This window comes from Lycium ferocissimum, chromosome 7 (genome assembly GCF_029784015.1).
Source record: "Lycium ferocissimum isolate CSIRO_LF1 chromosome 7, AGI_CSIRO_Lferr_CH_V1, whole genome shotgun sequence".
In the NCBI taxonomy this organism is placed as follows: domain Eukaryota; kingdom Viridiplantae; phylum Streptophyta; class Magnoliopsida; order Solanales; family Solanaceae; genus Lycium; species Lycium ferocissimum.
The window spans coordinates 42,177,791-42,192,129 of NC_081348.1; the positions used below are offsets into that span (position 1 = coordinate 42,177,791).

The window sequence follows — 14,339 nt, forward strand, 5'->3', positions numbered from 1 at the left end:
ATCGGATAATTATTTTTTAGTAGATTATCCTAATTCAAGACATTCTTAGGAGAGAATTGGATCCGGCCTACCTTGCATTTCATCTTCTAACTTCCTACCTTCTAACGTGGAAGAGTTCTCTTTATAGTATAGTTTCAAGTGTCCTAATTTTTTTTTAAAAATAATCTAAATTAGTCCTTTTCCTAGAAATCTTTGACATTGTTTACCAATTGACTCCGCCATGAATTTTGAGAGTACTCCTTCCATTCAAATTATTAAAGTAGTTTCTTTTTCTTTTGGTCCGTCCCGGAAAAATGAACTTATATTTGGAGTTGAAAATAGATTTTCCCAAATAATTCAAACTAATATAATTAAGTTATTTGTTTTCTCATCCTAAAGTACTATTATTTCAACATTTGTAAACTTAATAGCACCATTAAAATAATTTTACTCTTAACAACCATATATTGTTGCAAAGACATATCTTGTTATAATTGGGACAAAGGAGGTAAAGCAACAAATTCTTTTTGTTTGATTTATCCAATTGGTGTTCGAAATTTACTGATCCAATTAATTCGGATTCGCGTGGCATAAAATGCATTAAAACATAAGGGGGGCAGCGTTGCGGTACCGTATTGATTTGAACTCAACACGATACACAAACTTATTTATAATACTAAAATTACAATAAATAGTAATCAAACACCATATTCTTATAATTAGTTAAACACATAAAGCTTAACTACTAGATTTGTCTTTGCGTTAATAAAGGTGGCTCTTTTTACTAAAAGTTTCTCTATTCTCAATGTTTAAATCCAAAAACTTTCATTAACTTGAAGATGGAAAAATGTAGGGATCCAACAATTATATCCTAAAGGTTAGTAGTGACAAGAAATGAAAATCTTGGCGTGGGGGTATGGTTGGTTACTTGGTTAGGTCACGGCTACTATAGGACAATAATTGTTAGGTTGGTGGAAAGAATGGTACTACGAATATATATAATCGTTTGTTAGTTTCTTCACCCCTTTTATATTAGTTTTTGAGACACTTTTTTTTCTTTCTTATTTATTGCAATTATTATGAATGGAAGAGATAGGTTACCCACCTCTTCCACTCTTCTTTTCTTCTCATCCTCTCACTGCTTATCCATTTCTCCTCCTACCCTTTACCCCACTTTTAATTTATTCACTATATATATCCTAATTACTTAAATAAGTATGAACCAATTTTTTCTGACAATATATATATCTTTCCTCTAGAAAGGACAAAAGCTTAAGGAAGAAAAAATGATTTCAATTATATACACCATAGCGTAAATAATATTTATACTAGCAAACATATTTTAACCTATGATAACAGATAATTTCCTCATTCTTAAGGTTAGCGACCATACTTTATATGAATAATTTTTAATCTTTTACATAATATGGTAGTGTAAAAATTCTTTTATGTTATAAATGTATATAAAAACTTATTTTTTCCCATTTTTCATATGTGGATAATATGTAAATATTTAGTTACCATCATTATCTCTGATAAATATATATAGGAGAATATTTAGTTATATTATTGTTAGGTGTATATTTAGTTACCTAACATACATATTATAGCCAATAATATAAGATATTTTTGTATGTATGGATCGGTTGACAAAAGTGAAGAACATAATAAAGTCACGTATTTTTACCTTCTTTCACGGTATCGTATCGTAACTAGGGCACGAATTATAAAAACGTTCCTCTCTATATATCCATTCCCGCGTCATCCTAAAATTTTTAATCTTTCTCCTATTGGGAAATACGTTTATACGGCCACCAAGTTTAAAAAAATATATTATCCTCGTTAATAGATTTAAATAATGGATTATTTTTAAAAAAATTCCTAATGGTGGCTCTTTTTTACTAAAAAGTTTCTCTATTCTCAATGTTTAAATCAAAAACTTTCATTAACTTGAAGATGGAAAAAAAACGTCCATTATATGGGTTAGTAGTGACAAGAAATGAAAATCTTGGCACGCCTTGGTTAGGTCACGGCTACTATAGGACAATAATTGTTAGGTTGGTGGAAAGAATGGTACTACGAATATAAAATCGTTTGCCCAAGTTTCTTCACCCGAACTTTTATAAAGTTTTTGAGACACTTTTTTTCTTTCTGATTTATTGCAATTATTATGAATGGAAGAGATAGGTTACCCACCTTCCACTCTTTTTTTCTTCTCATCTCTCTGCTTATCCATTTCTCCTCCTGCATACCCCACAATATTCACTCACATATGCTAATTACTAACCCCACTTCTGACAATATATATATATATATAGAAAGGACAAAAGCTTAAGGAAGAAAAAATGACATATATACACAGGACAACAAAAATTTTAACCTATGATAACAGATAATTTCCTCATTCTTAAGGTTAGCGACCATACTTTATATGAATAATTTTTAATCTTTTACATAATATGGTAGTGTAAAAATTCTTTTATGTTATCAGTATATAAAAACTTATTTTTCCCAGATTACTCATGTTGTCAATATGTAAATATTTAGTTACCATCGTTACCTCTGTAAATATATTAGGAGAATATTTAGTTACCATTATTGTTAAGTGTATATTTAGTTACCTTTATTATAGCCTAGGATTTTGTATGTATGGTTAGTTGAGCATCTAACAACCGCCTTCTTTCAAATGGTTGCGGACTCCTCTCTCTTCCGCCATCCCGCGTGGGTATAGTCTTTCTCCTCTCGCCTACCATGGTGACCATTCCTCCCCTCCGATTCTCTTTTATCAAGTCTCAACATCAAGAATCACATCTCCCTTCAAGAAACAATATGGGGCGTAAGGAATTTTTCAATATCCAAACAAATCCCATATAGTCCTCCACCATATCATCCACTACCGATACCGAACAAAAGTTATTACTCAGATTACGATGATAATCCATCTATCCTTGAATAACCGATCTAAACCGTGGATGCTTGGAATAGGTAAAAAAGCATCAAAATTCTCGAGCCATCGAACAATGATGGAAAGAATTTTTTCTCACATGGCGAGGGAGGTGGCAATAGGTATTGTCAACGACTGCAATCCGATCAACTCAAAACGATGGTGGTTTCGGTCTCAACAACCGCCTCGTCCTTTAAATAGTTGTCGGACTCACGCAAGATAGCAACAATGGCGACTTGGACGGGGAATGCACGTTCCGACAAACAGTTTACCAACAGTTGCCACGGGATCCACTGCCGTGGCGTGGCTCGTGCCTTCTGTCCGTATCTAAATCAACCGGTGGTAAAAAGCCCGATGGGACTAACACTCGGTAAGAGGCGGCGGGCGGTAAGGCGGCATACTTGGACCACGTCCACCATACCGGCTTATCTACCGACGTTCAACCCACTTCAACCGACATCGAGTATCCAAACATACACACACTTGGGCTCACAAGCTCCTCCGATGCAAATTGGTACACATGGATACCGCAGCTACTTCTCATATGACATCCGCGCAAGGTAATCTCTCGTCTTATTTTAATTTGAGCAATAATTGTGGTATAATTGTCGGAAATGGTCATTCAATTCCAATTCGTGGTTATGGTCATACAAACTTGGCTCCCCCCAACCCACCTTTAGCTTTAAAAAATGTCCTTCATGCTCCTCAACTTATCAAGAACCTAGTCTCAGTTCGAAAATTCACTATAGATAACTCAGTTTCTGTTGAATTTGATCCTTTTGGTTTTTCTGTGAAGGACTACCGAACGGGGATGCGTCTAATGAGATGTGATAGTCGGGGCGAGCTTTATCCCATCACCGCCACACTACCATCTTCTTTTGCAACTTTAACCTCATCTTTATGGAATGATCGCTTGGGTCATCCGGGAGCACCTGTTTTTAACTCCCTTAGGCTAAATAAATTTATTGAATGTGATGACCGATTAAGTCTCATGTTTGTCATTCCTACACTCTTGGAAAACAGGTTAAATTGCCATTTGTTGCATCTCATTCACAAACATGTATGCCGTTTGATATTATCCATAGTGATCTTTGGACATCTCCCGTTTTGAGCTCTTCGGGCCACAAATATTATGTTTTGTTCTTGGATGATTACTCTAATTTTTTGTGGACATTTCCTTTATCAAATAAGTCTCAAACGTTATCCACTTTCTTAGTGTTTCGAAATTTCATTCACACTCAATTTGAACGGGAAATAAAGAACATTCAATGTGATAATGATCGGGAATTTGATAACGGTCCATTCTGGGAGTTTTGCAAATCTAATGGCTTATCTTTTCGCCTCTCCTGTCCTCATACCTCATCACAAAAATGGAAAGGCTGAAAGAAAAATTCGAACAATCAACAACATGGTTCGCACTTTACTCACTCATGCGTCCTTACCTCCTTCGTTTTGGCATCATGCATTACAAATGGCCACCTACCTCCTCAACATTCTTCCTCATAAAAGATTAACCTATCAATCTCCTCCCAAAGTACTCTATCACAAAGACCCATCCTATTCTCATCTTCGGGTGTTCGGTTGCCTATGTTACCCCCTTTTCCCATCTACTACCATTAACAAGCTTCAAGCCCGTTCTACCCTATGTGTGTTTTTAGGCTATCCATCCCATCATCGTGGTTACAAATGTTATGATTTATCATCCAAGAAAATCATCATAAGTCGTCATGTCGTGTTCGATGAAACCCAATTTCCGTTTGCTAAGCTGCATACTCCCTTAGATCGTCACCATTATGACTTTCTGGATAATGGACCCTCTCTTTATGTGATCCACCACTTAGCCTCGCAACCAAGCCCAACTTTCAGCAACCATACTCCACTGCCAAATGGTCCTAGCAGTCCACCACCCACGGCCACATCTGCCTCACCTTCAGATGCTACCGCCAGCCCCACTGTCCAGCCCACTACCGTTTTCGGCCCAGGCCCACCAGTCCACTGTCCTCTTCCAGCCCAAAAATCGGTTACTAGGAGTCAACATGGTATTGTCAAGCCTAACCCAAAATACAGCTTCATTACTCATGCTTCCAAATATCCTCTTCCTCGTAACCCCGTGTCTGCCCTACGTGACCCGAATTGGAAAATGGCTATGGAAGATGAATATAAGGCTCTTATTAAAAATAAGACGTGGGATTTGGTGCCCCGCCCACCTAATGTCAAGGTACTTCGATCTATGTGGATTTTTAGACATAAAGAAAACTTTGACGGTTCCTTTGAGAGGCATAAATCCCGACTTGTAGGTGATGGCAAAACTCAACAGGTTGGCGTGGATTGTGGCGATACCTTTAGCCCGGTGGTGAAACCGGCGACCAACCGCACTGTTCTCAGTCTAGCTCTCTCTAATGCTTGGCCTATTCACCAACTTGATGTGAAAAATGCTTTCTTACATGATGAACTCGAGAAAACTGTCCACATGCATCAACCCGTGGGTTTGCGAGACCCCACACATCCTGACTATGTCTGCTTACTAAAGAAGTCCTTATATGGCCTCAAGCAAGCTCCCCGGGCCTGGTACAAATGATTTGCCGACTATGTTTCTAGTATTGGTTTCACCCACAGTAAGTCTGATCATTCCTTGTTCATCTACCGAAAAGGTATTGATATGGCGTACCTTCTTTTGTATGCGGATGATATCATCTTGACTACCTCCTCTGATGATCTTCGAAAGTCTATCATGACGTTTCTCAACTCTGAATTTGCTATGAAGGATTTAGGACCACTCAGTTATTTCTTAGGAATAGCTGTTACTCGTCATGCCGGTGGTTTATTTTTATCTCAAAAGAAGTATGCCGAAGAGATCATAGAACGAGCTAGCATGTCGTCTTGTAGGCCAAGTGCCACTCCAGTTGACACCAAACTGAAGTTAAGTGCCACTTCTACCTCACCATTTAAGGATCCTTCACTTTATGGCGGCTGGCGAGTACGCACCGCTGATATCTCACTTTCACGAGACCAGACATTTCGTATGTTGTACAACAGATTTATCTATTCATGCATAACCCGATGGAGGTCCACATGAATTCTCTCAAACGCATTGTGCGCTATATTAAGGGCACCCTTGATCATGGCTTGCATCTTTATCCATCTAAACCCACCACTCTCATTTTGTATACGTATCTGCGGATTGGGGTGGTTGTCCGGACGTGCGTTTGACGGTTATTGTGTATTTCTTGGTGATAATCTCATCTCTTGGTCCGCCAAGCGGCAGGCCACCATGTCTCGATCTAGTGCGGAGGCCGAATATCGAGGGGTAGCCAATGTAGTTTCTGAGTATTGTTGGCTACACAATCTTCTTCTAGAACTTCATTGTCCAATACGAAAGGCTATGTTGGTGTACTGTGATAATGGTAGTGCCATATATCTATCTGGCAATCCTGTTCAACATCAACGCACTAAGCATATCGAGATGGATATTCACTTCGTCCGTGAACAAGTTGCTCGTGGTCATATACGTGTCTTACATGTCATCGCGCTATCGATTGCGGATATATTTACTAAAGGTCTTCCCTTGGTTCTATTTGAAGATTTTCGCGTACTTGTAAAAGCGTCAAACCTCCTCCCGCTTGATGCGCGTGTGTGTGTTAGAATATGTAAATATTTAGTTACCATCGTTATCTCTGTAAATATGTTAGAAGAATATTTAGTTACCTTTATTGTAGCCTAGGATCTTTGTATATATGGACCGGTTGACAAAGAAGAACACACGCAGATTTTTACCTTCTTTCAACTCATTCCACATTATCTTTCGTGTAACGTAATAGTAACTTATATGTTTCATGTAATTTACGTACCATCGGTGTATAAAATTAAGCTGGGAAGGAACATGTTAGGAACCAAAAAGTGTTGGCTAAAATAGTAGAAAAGTACGACAGCAGACCTTCTAATCAGGAAATCCTCCAATATTATTTGATGGAGATTAATGAATTCTCTTATAAAGGAATGCCAAAATAATCGAGTAATTAACACAGTACCAGCAAAATGATATAAATTTCGTAAGTTACACTGCTTTCAACTTAATATGTATAATAATACTTTCAATTTTACAAATAAGAGAAAATTGGAAAGAACTTAAACTAATACTGATGTCTTCCTCAATTCTCTTTTTCTTCTTTTACCAAATAAAATGATCCGAATAATATTCACTTAGTCTCCAAAGTTCTATAGTCCAAAACACCTTTAGTCCTTAACCGTAAAAAATCATAACTTGCAATATTACCCATATTATTTTTACTGCAATTGCAATCTTTACTATTTTGTATACCCAAACTGCATGCAAAACACCTTGGACTCTGTTTTAAATCTTGATCATGATGGCTCTGTTGGTAATTTTGACGAGAAGGAGGGCTAATTCTGAGTTCAAGATTTAAATCAGGACACTGTTCTCGAAATGGACTGCTAATAATCTCATCTTCTAATTGGCTAAGCCCGGATTCAGCTTTGACATTAATCATCTTGTGATCTTCTTCATCTTTAATTTTATTTCCAGCAGCACCAAATGAAATCGTTGTGACTTTTTGTGTGGTACTAGGCTCGTTAACGGGCCTGTGTGTTGTTGGATCAATGCCCCGCCCCAAAAGTTTCCTTCTTATATGTGTATTCCAGTAGTTCTTTATCTCGTTATCTGTTCTTCCTGGTAACCTTCCAGCTATAAGTGACCACCTGCAAATCAAGAAGAAATTATGATAAGTGACAACTTAGTTCACATTTTAAATAACTAAACTTTAGTGGTGAAAGCTGAAAAAATGACAAAAATAGTCCATTATGTTTGAAATTAATCTAAAATACCCCTTATGAATATATATAACTGAGCAATTTTAGTCCTTTAAGTATACTAAAACTGATCACTTTTAGTTTGTTGATATCTAAATTACACGACGATTGTTATCCTTCAAGGGATCGACTTGTGAGAAGCACGTGAGCCATTTAAACTGAAGAAATCATCGGGACAAACTTCTTCCTGATTCATATCCCCCAATTATTTGGTTTTATGATGCTGTTTTTTCTAGTGATCTGATTCTTCCAAGTCCAAATTAGAGAAAATGAATCAGGAGAAGTCTATCCTGATGATTTCTTCAGTTAAATAACTCGTGTGTTTTCCACTAGTCAATTCGGTGAATACAATTATCGCCTTGTGTTCTAATATAACAGACACGAAAAGTGCTCACTTTTTGGTTCACTAATAGGATTAAAACTGCTTAGACGTATATTTAAAGCACTAATTTTTACCAACTCCAATTATAACGGACTATTTTTGTCATTTTCTCACCAAAGTTGAAGTGCTTAAGTGGAAAAAAGCATAGAAATTTAAAGTGAAGCGAATATTGGTACGTACTTGTTACCAAGAAGGCTATGGAGTTTGATAATAAGTTCATCTTCTTCTTCAGTAAAGTTACCACGTTTAAGGTCAGGCCTCAAGTAATTAATCCACCGTAGTCTGCAACTTTTACCGCACCTTAGAAGACCAGCAGCTTTAGGAAGTGATCTCCAACAACCTTCACCATGAGTTCTAATATAAGCAATAAGTCTTTCATCTTCTTCTTTAGTCCATGCTCCTTTATTTGTGTGTGCTTTTTCACAGCATGGTGATCTTCCCATTGGATCCAATGTTAAAACTATTTCTTCTTGCTCTTCTTTTTTTTTCTTTTTCTCACAAGTATTGTACTGTTTTTGGAAATTTAATGGAAGTTTAGCTTTTGGAGGTGGTGCTATATATATATATATATATATTTGAGAATCAAAGCCGGCTTTTTTCAGGACTTGAGGTGGGATTTTATAAGCTTTTGACTCCATAAATAAGAGTGGACCCACTGACGTGGGGTGGTGGGGTAGCTAAGGGGGTCGGGGTAGCGGGGGAGGGGGAGTGACCTTATGCTTCTAGATGCGAGTTGGTAAGACAGGTTTGAGGGGAGTGGCTGGTGGCCATTCTTTCTTCTTTGTTAATGATAAGAATATGACCATCAATAATTATCATTATTTATTTAGAGTAGTTTCTATATAGTGCAAGAAAAAAAATTATACTCTTACTATCATATCACCTAAAAATAGAACCAGTAATCTGAAAAATAAGGTAGGTTATTTACTATATATAACATGTTATCATAATACACTGATAATGTGAGTTTTTTATTTAACAATAAGTTAACTATTCTTTTTATAAGAGTTTAAGTTATAAATAATGACAGTGTAATTTAGCATATATCAGGTTATATATTTTATTTTCGGGTAATCATATTATCTTTATTATAATAAATACTCCATGTTATTATAGGTAATTGACCTAACGAGATGAAAATACGAGTTTAAGTTATATACAACAAAAAGATAAAAAATAAAAAAAAGATATACTATCAGGTCAACCAAAGAATATATATATATATATATAAGTATGTTTCCTTAAATTGTGAGATTGGTAATCTTAAAAATAAAATAGTGATCTGATGATATAAATTTTCTTATAATAACGATGTATATAACATAAATCTAAAATATTACTACAAACTATAGAGTACAGATATTGAATTACTATATATTATTGCTGCCATACTAATCCTATAAGGAAATCCAACTAGAAGAAAATGGGGAAAATGGAGTAAAAGTGGCGTGGATGACTAACTAATTAAAGATAAACTTTAGGTAGGTGCAAAGTGAGGTAATAAGGATCCAGTAAATTTAGGACAAACAGGAGAGTCATGTGATCTGATCTCTCTTCTTAATTATTCTATGAATTATTTTTTTAAGGTTTGTGACTAAACTCTGAACCACATCTTATAATAAAATAAATTAGCTAAATATTCAAAATCTTCCAAACCATAGGACGACATGTACCAGACACTTTTCTTGCAGAGTACCAATTTTAAAATAATAATATTATCATTGTGCTCTTGTTTGAACTAACAACTTTATTAGATCTGTGTTGTTCTACCAGGTACACTAAAACTTTATCCAAAGGCAGAGAGTTTGTCTTAACAACCGTCAAAGCTAAACCAATTTTGTGAATATATATATGTATTAATCTAAGTTAGTATATACAGTGATAGTGTAAAGACTTTTTATATTATTAGTGAATTTTAATATGTCATAGCAAGTTAATTACTTCCTATGTTTTAATTTATGTGGTATACTATCTTTTTTAGTTTTTAGTCTATCTCAAATAGAATGTCACTTGTATACATTTCTTTCGAAGCAATTTAACTTTAAAACTCATTTTATCCGTAGTGAGATTATTAGAACAAAGGAACTACATACCATTTTAGCAGGTATGAATTAGTAATATGTATCATAAAGATTGATTTCCTATAATTACTTTATAAGTGATCTGATCATATAAATATCTTTTAACAGTCATAAGTGCATAAAGCTAATTACAACATATACCGTTTTTTCTTTTGGATTTCTACTAATACTTCATAAGAAGATTCAAATGAAAAAGAGTTGCAGAGAAAATATAAACAAGGATTTTGGTTAGTTGTAATGGGCGTTTGGTGAAGAATTATTCAGAGTCCTCTAGGCTTACATATTCTTGCTAGTACAAGTAATTATCGCTAGGACAAAGATTTTTTCTTTTCTTTATTGTATTGGTTATCCAGCATGCAAGAAAAGGGGATTGAGTATATATGGGTGTATATTATTAGGGTTTCTAGAAGAAATGGAGGTTGGAGAATAGTGGAAGTAAAAAAGAGAGAAGCATAGGAAATTAGGGGGAAAATGGATGTGGGGTGTGATTGTTGTTGTATATGGGCTTTGGTTCACCTTCCACTTCTTTTTGTTTGTTTCATTATTAAAGACCATATTTCCCAAGACTTGTGGTTCAAGTTAATTTAGGCAGCAAAGTTGGGTTGAAGATGGTAAGATTGATTCACCTTTTTGTTCCTCTTGTTCTTGCTATACATATGATTGTCTATCTCCAGTGATGTATGCCCAATTTTTTGGAAGCCAACATTGAAGAAGTATAAAAATACACAAATTATTATAACAAATTATGGAGTAAATTTTTATATTTATATCTAATATTTTTATGTCACTTATTATCTACATATACATATCTTATAAGAAAATTCGACTAGGTGTCCTATATAGACACTGGGTGTCCCTTAACATCGCTTGAGACAAGGCATATCCGCTCCAGTCTACCCCCATACCTGACAAATCAACCCCCTTTTTTTATTTTGATAATTCGCTTACCTATCTAAATTTAAACGAATTGAACTGTGATTCTTCATGTTGACTTGACATCGGGTTGAGCTCGAAATGATCCATCAAATTGTGAGGTCAAAATAATGTAACCCAACGAATCAAAATGCGACTCCAAGCCAACAGTTCACAATCAAATTTAAAGATTGAAAATTATTTAACTTAATCTAATAATTTTTTATTTTTTTTTAAAATGCATTAATTTTACTTTTTAACTTTTTCTTAATCAAAAAATGACTTAAAAAGGATGGGAGGTTGGGTCTTGCAGGGATAGGGATATAACCTAAATAAACTATGAACGGAGTGATTATGATTCATTTATTGATTCGATTCATTTTAACCCGCTCCGAATTTGACCTAAATAACTTATCTGCTACCCCTATCTACCACCAATTTGCAAAGGTACTTCTTTTTTTGTTTTTTTACCCACCTCCACAAAATCTTATCTCTCTTTCTTTCTCTTTTCTCTCCGAAAACAACTATGATAACAACTTGTGCCTGTGATTCACGATACTAAACCCCTATTCCTATCAACTTGGGTTTGATGACTTGAAAGAGAGTTGTCCACTTGCGTAATTTCATGTGTGTGTTTTACCTACCTTTTGTCAACTTTTTGCATTCCCTTGTGTCACATCAAAAAAAAAAAAATGGCTGCCCACCTGTAAAATTATGATGTTAGACTAAGGCACGGTTTTGGATTTTATTGCCACACGCACCTCTTCGTTTATCAGAACTAATTCAAAACCAACCTTAAAAGCTTATCCATTATCTTCTCCAACATGTTTGGCTTCCATCTTAATATTAACTGCCACCACTAACGTGCTTAACTATCAAATTCCATCCTTATCTATCTTTAGTCCAAATAAAGGAGGAACCAAAGGTAGATTCAGGATTTGAAGTTCATGAGTTTCTACAATGCTATCAAGTTAATACTATAGTATATAATAATTGGATTTAGTTAAATATTTACGAATAAAAAGTTACTGAGTTCACATATCCGGATAAAAGTTATTAAGTTCACGTAAACCTATAACTAACACAATAGACTCGCCCGTGGCAGAGCTAAGTGATTGGGAGGGGTTTAACTGAATCTCTTTCATCGGAAAAATATACTGTGCAAATTGGCTAAAAAAGAACCGTTGCATCTATATAATTTATTGAATTCCCTTGATACAAAAGAAGGTTTTAATGTAACAGGAATAGCGGTTCAAAAATTACTTTATGTTACAGGTTAAAATCTCAAATATGAGCAATTTTTTAATTTTCTCAGTCCTCTTGTTAGAATTGCTGGCTCCGCTGCGGATCCTAACTCGAATTATTGTAGTAGGAAAATCCTATAATTGAATTAAATGCTTGTTTTTCGTTAGTCATCTACACCGGCCAATAAGGTGAGTTGGGTTCTCCTAGAGACCCTAGTGATTGATATGAAGCCCTTTATTTCCTTACCCTTTCCTCACAAATGGGAACCAGAAGACCAGTTTTGAGATATCAGGATATAATATCCATTTTATAGAAGGAGCTAGAAGGTCGCTCAATCTTGTATTTGTACAAAAAAATCTAAAGATATATATATATATATATATATATATATATATATATATATATATATATATAATATATATATATAATTCAGTTGCTAATATTTGATATTCTTTATCCTAAAAATTTAGAATTCATAAAATTTAAATTCTGACACCGCCTCTAATGACAAAGTGGTTAGAATGTCATTCACTTCCACCTCCAGTCGATAGGTTTCAAGTACGAGTAGCAGATAAGTGAAGAACTGAATAGTGTGCTACAACATGTTAAAACTATACTAATAGTTTTTTTTTTTTTTTCACATTATGAAGATATATAAATTTAATGGATAATGAAAGGAAAAATGGTTGATCATGGGCGAGGTGATATTATGGGAACAATAAGGTGAGAAACCGAGTGAGAGGCTTGTGGATACCATGTGCTTAGGTATAAAAAACAAGACTCGTGGGGCTGACCTAAAACCCCATTGTTTACCTACTTCTTTAGTCTCTATTTCTCTTCCCCATGTGACTTCCCTGCCTTTGTGATTTTTGGATCTCTCTCAACTGTCCCACATTTGGTGGATAAAGCTTCAGTAATTGCTTCCTCCCTATCCTTTTTCTTTTCTTTTTTTTTCTTTTTTTTTTGCTCTTGTTATAAATGCTATTTATAATTATTGATAGAGACCGCCTTCCCATTTGGGATCTAGCCGTTACCTTGCTTTCTTCAGTAAATATTAGAAGTGAACGGGTTTGAATAGGGTGAAATCATATAGAGAAGTTATGTAACCAATTCCAAATAGTTTGAGCTAAAGAACTAGTACTAGTTAATTTACTGATAGATATTTTGTGCTATTGGTAACCAAATGAGCTTGCTTTTCATCATTGCCCCTGTGGTGATCTAAAGCGCACCTGGTATAGAGCTTGATTTTTTATAGTTAAAAGACAAATAAAGAAATCCAGTCTAAAGCTACTTCTGCCCTCGCTCACTTTTTCCTAATATGAACATTTGAGTCATCAAAGCTTTCGGCACTTCAATGACGGAACCTTTTCTGTGACCGATTCTTAGTAGGGGCTTTAACCAAACAACCCTACCGTTGTCACGAGTTTGTTTATAATTGTTGTATAGTTAACAAAGTTGAAACAAAATACGGTACCACGCATCCAAAGTTCAAACCCTTATAGTAAGTTTTTAAGGAATGAATCATAAACCAGATTGACTCACCCAACAGGAAATCAAAGTTTTGGTGCTTTTGTCTGCTTTCGTATTCGATACAAACACAGTAGTAAGCGTCTCTTTCCTAGTTTAGGCATGGGGAATGTGTAGGTGCATGATAAGGGCCAGATTCATGTACCATAACCAGAAAAGTTGGGACAACAGGAACTCTAAAAACTGGGAAATGCCAACAAATAGTCTGCATGTTTGGGGGAAAAATTAGTAGACAACAATCACTGACAATGTTAGGCAAATTAAGTAGGTATGCCGCTCAATAATGCGCACATGGAACGTGCAAACAAATAGATGTAGTATATACTTCTCTGGTAGCAGTCAATCATGCTCCCTTTGATCTGACCTACTTTCCTTGTCAAATTCCTAACAGGATTAAACTCAAAAAGCATCTGAGACAAAAGCCAACGCAGAGAGAAATCAG

The 14,339-nt window shown here is 35.2% G+C and overlaps 1 protein-coding gene across 1 annotated transcript; it reads right to left on the minus strand.

Moving 5' to 3' along the window:
• Window positions 1-6,983: 6,983 nt before the first annotated feature.
• Window positions 6,984-8,709, minus strand: LOC132065153 (MYB-like transcription factor 4). Its single transcript, XM_059458410.1, has 2 exons — window positions 8,313-8,709; window positions 6,984-7,639 (listed from the first exon to the last, which is right to left on the minus strand). The coding sequence occupies exons 1-2, from the start codon at window positions 8,573-8,575 to the stop codon at window positions 7,120-7,122; spliced, it is 783 nt and encodes a 260-aa protein (XP_059314393.1). The 5' UTR covers window positions 8,576-8,709; the 3' UTR covers window positions 6,984-7,119.
• Window positions 8,710-14,339: the final 5,630 nt, after the last annotated feature.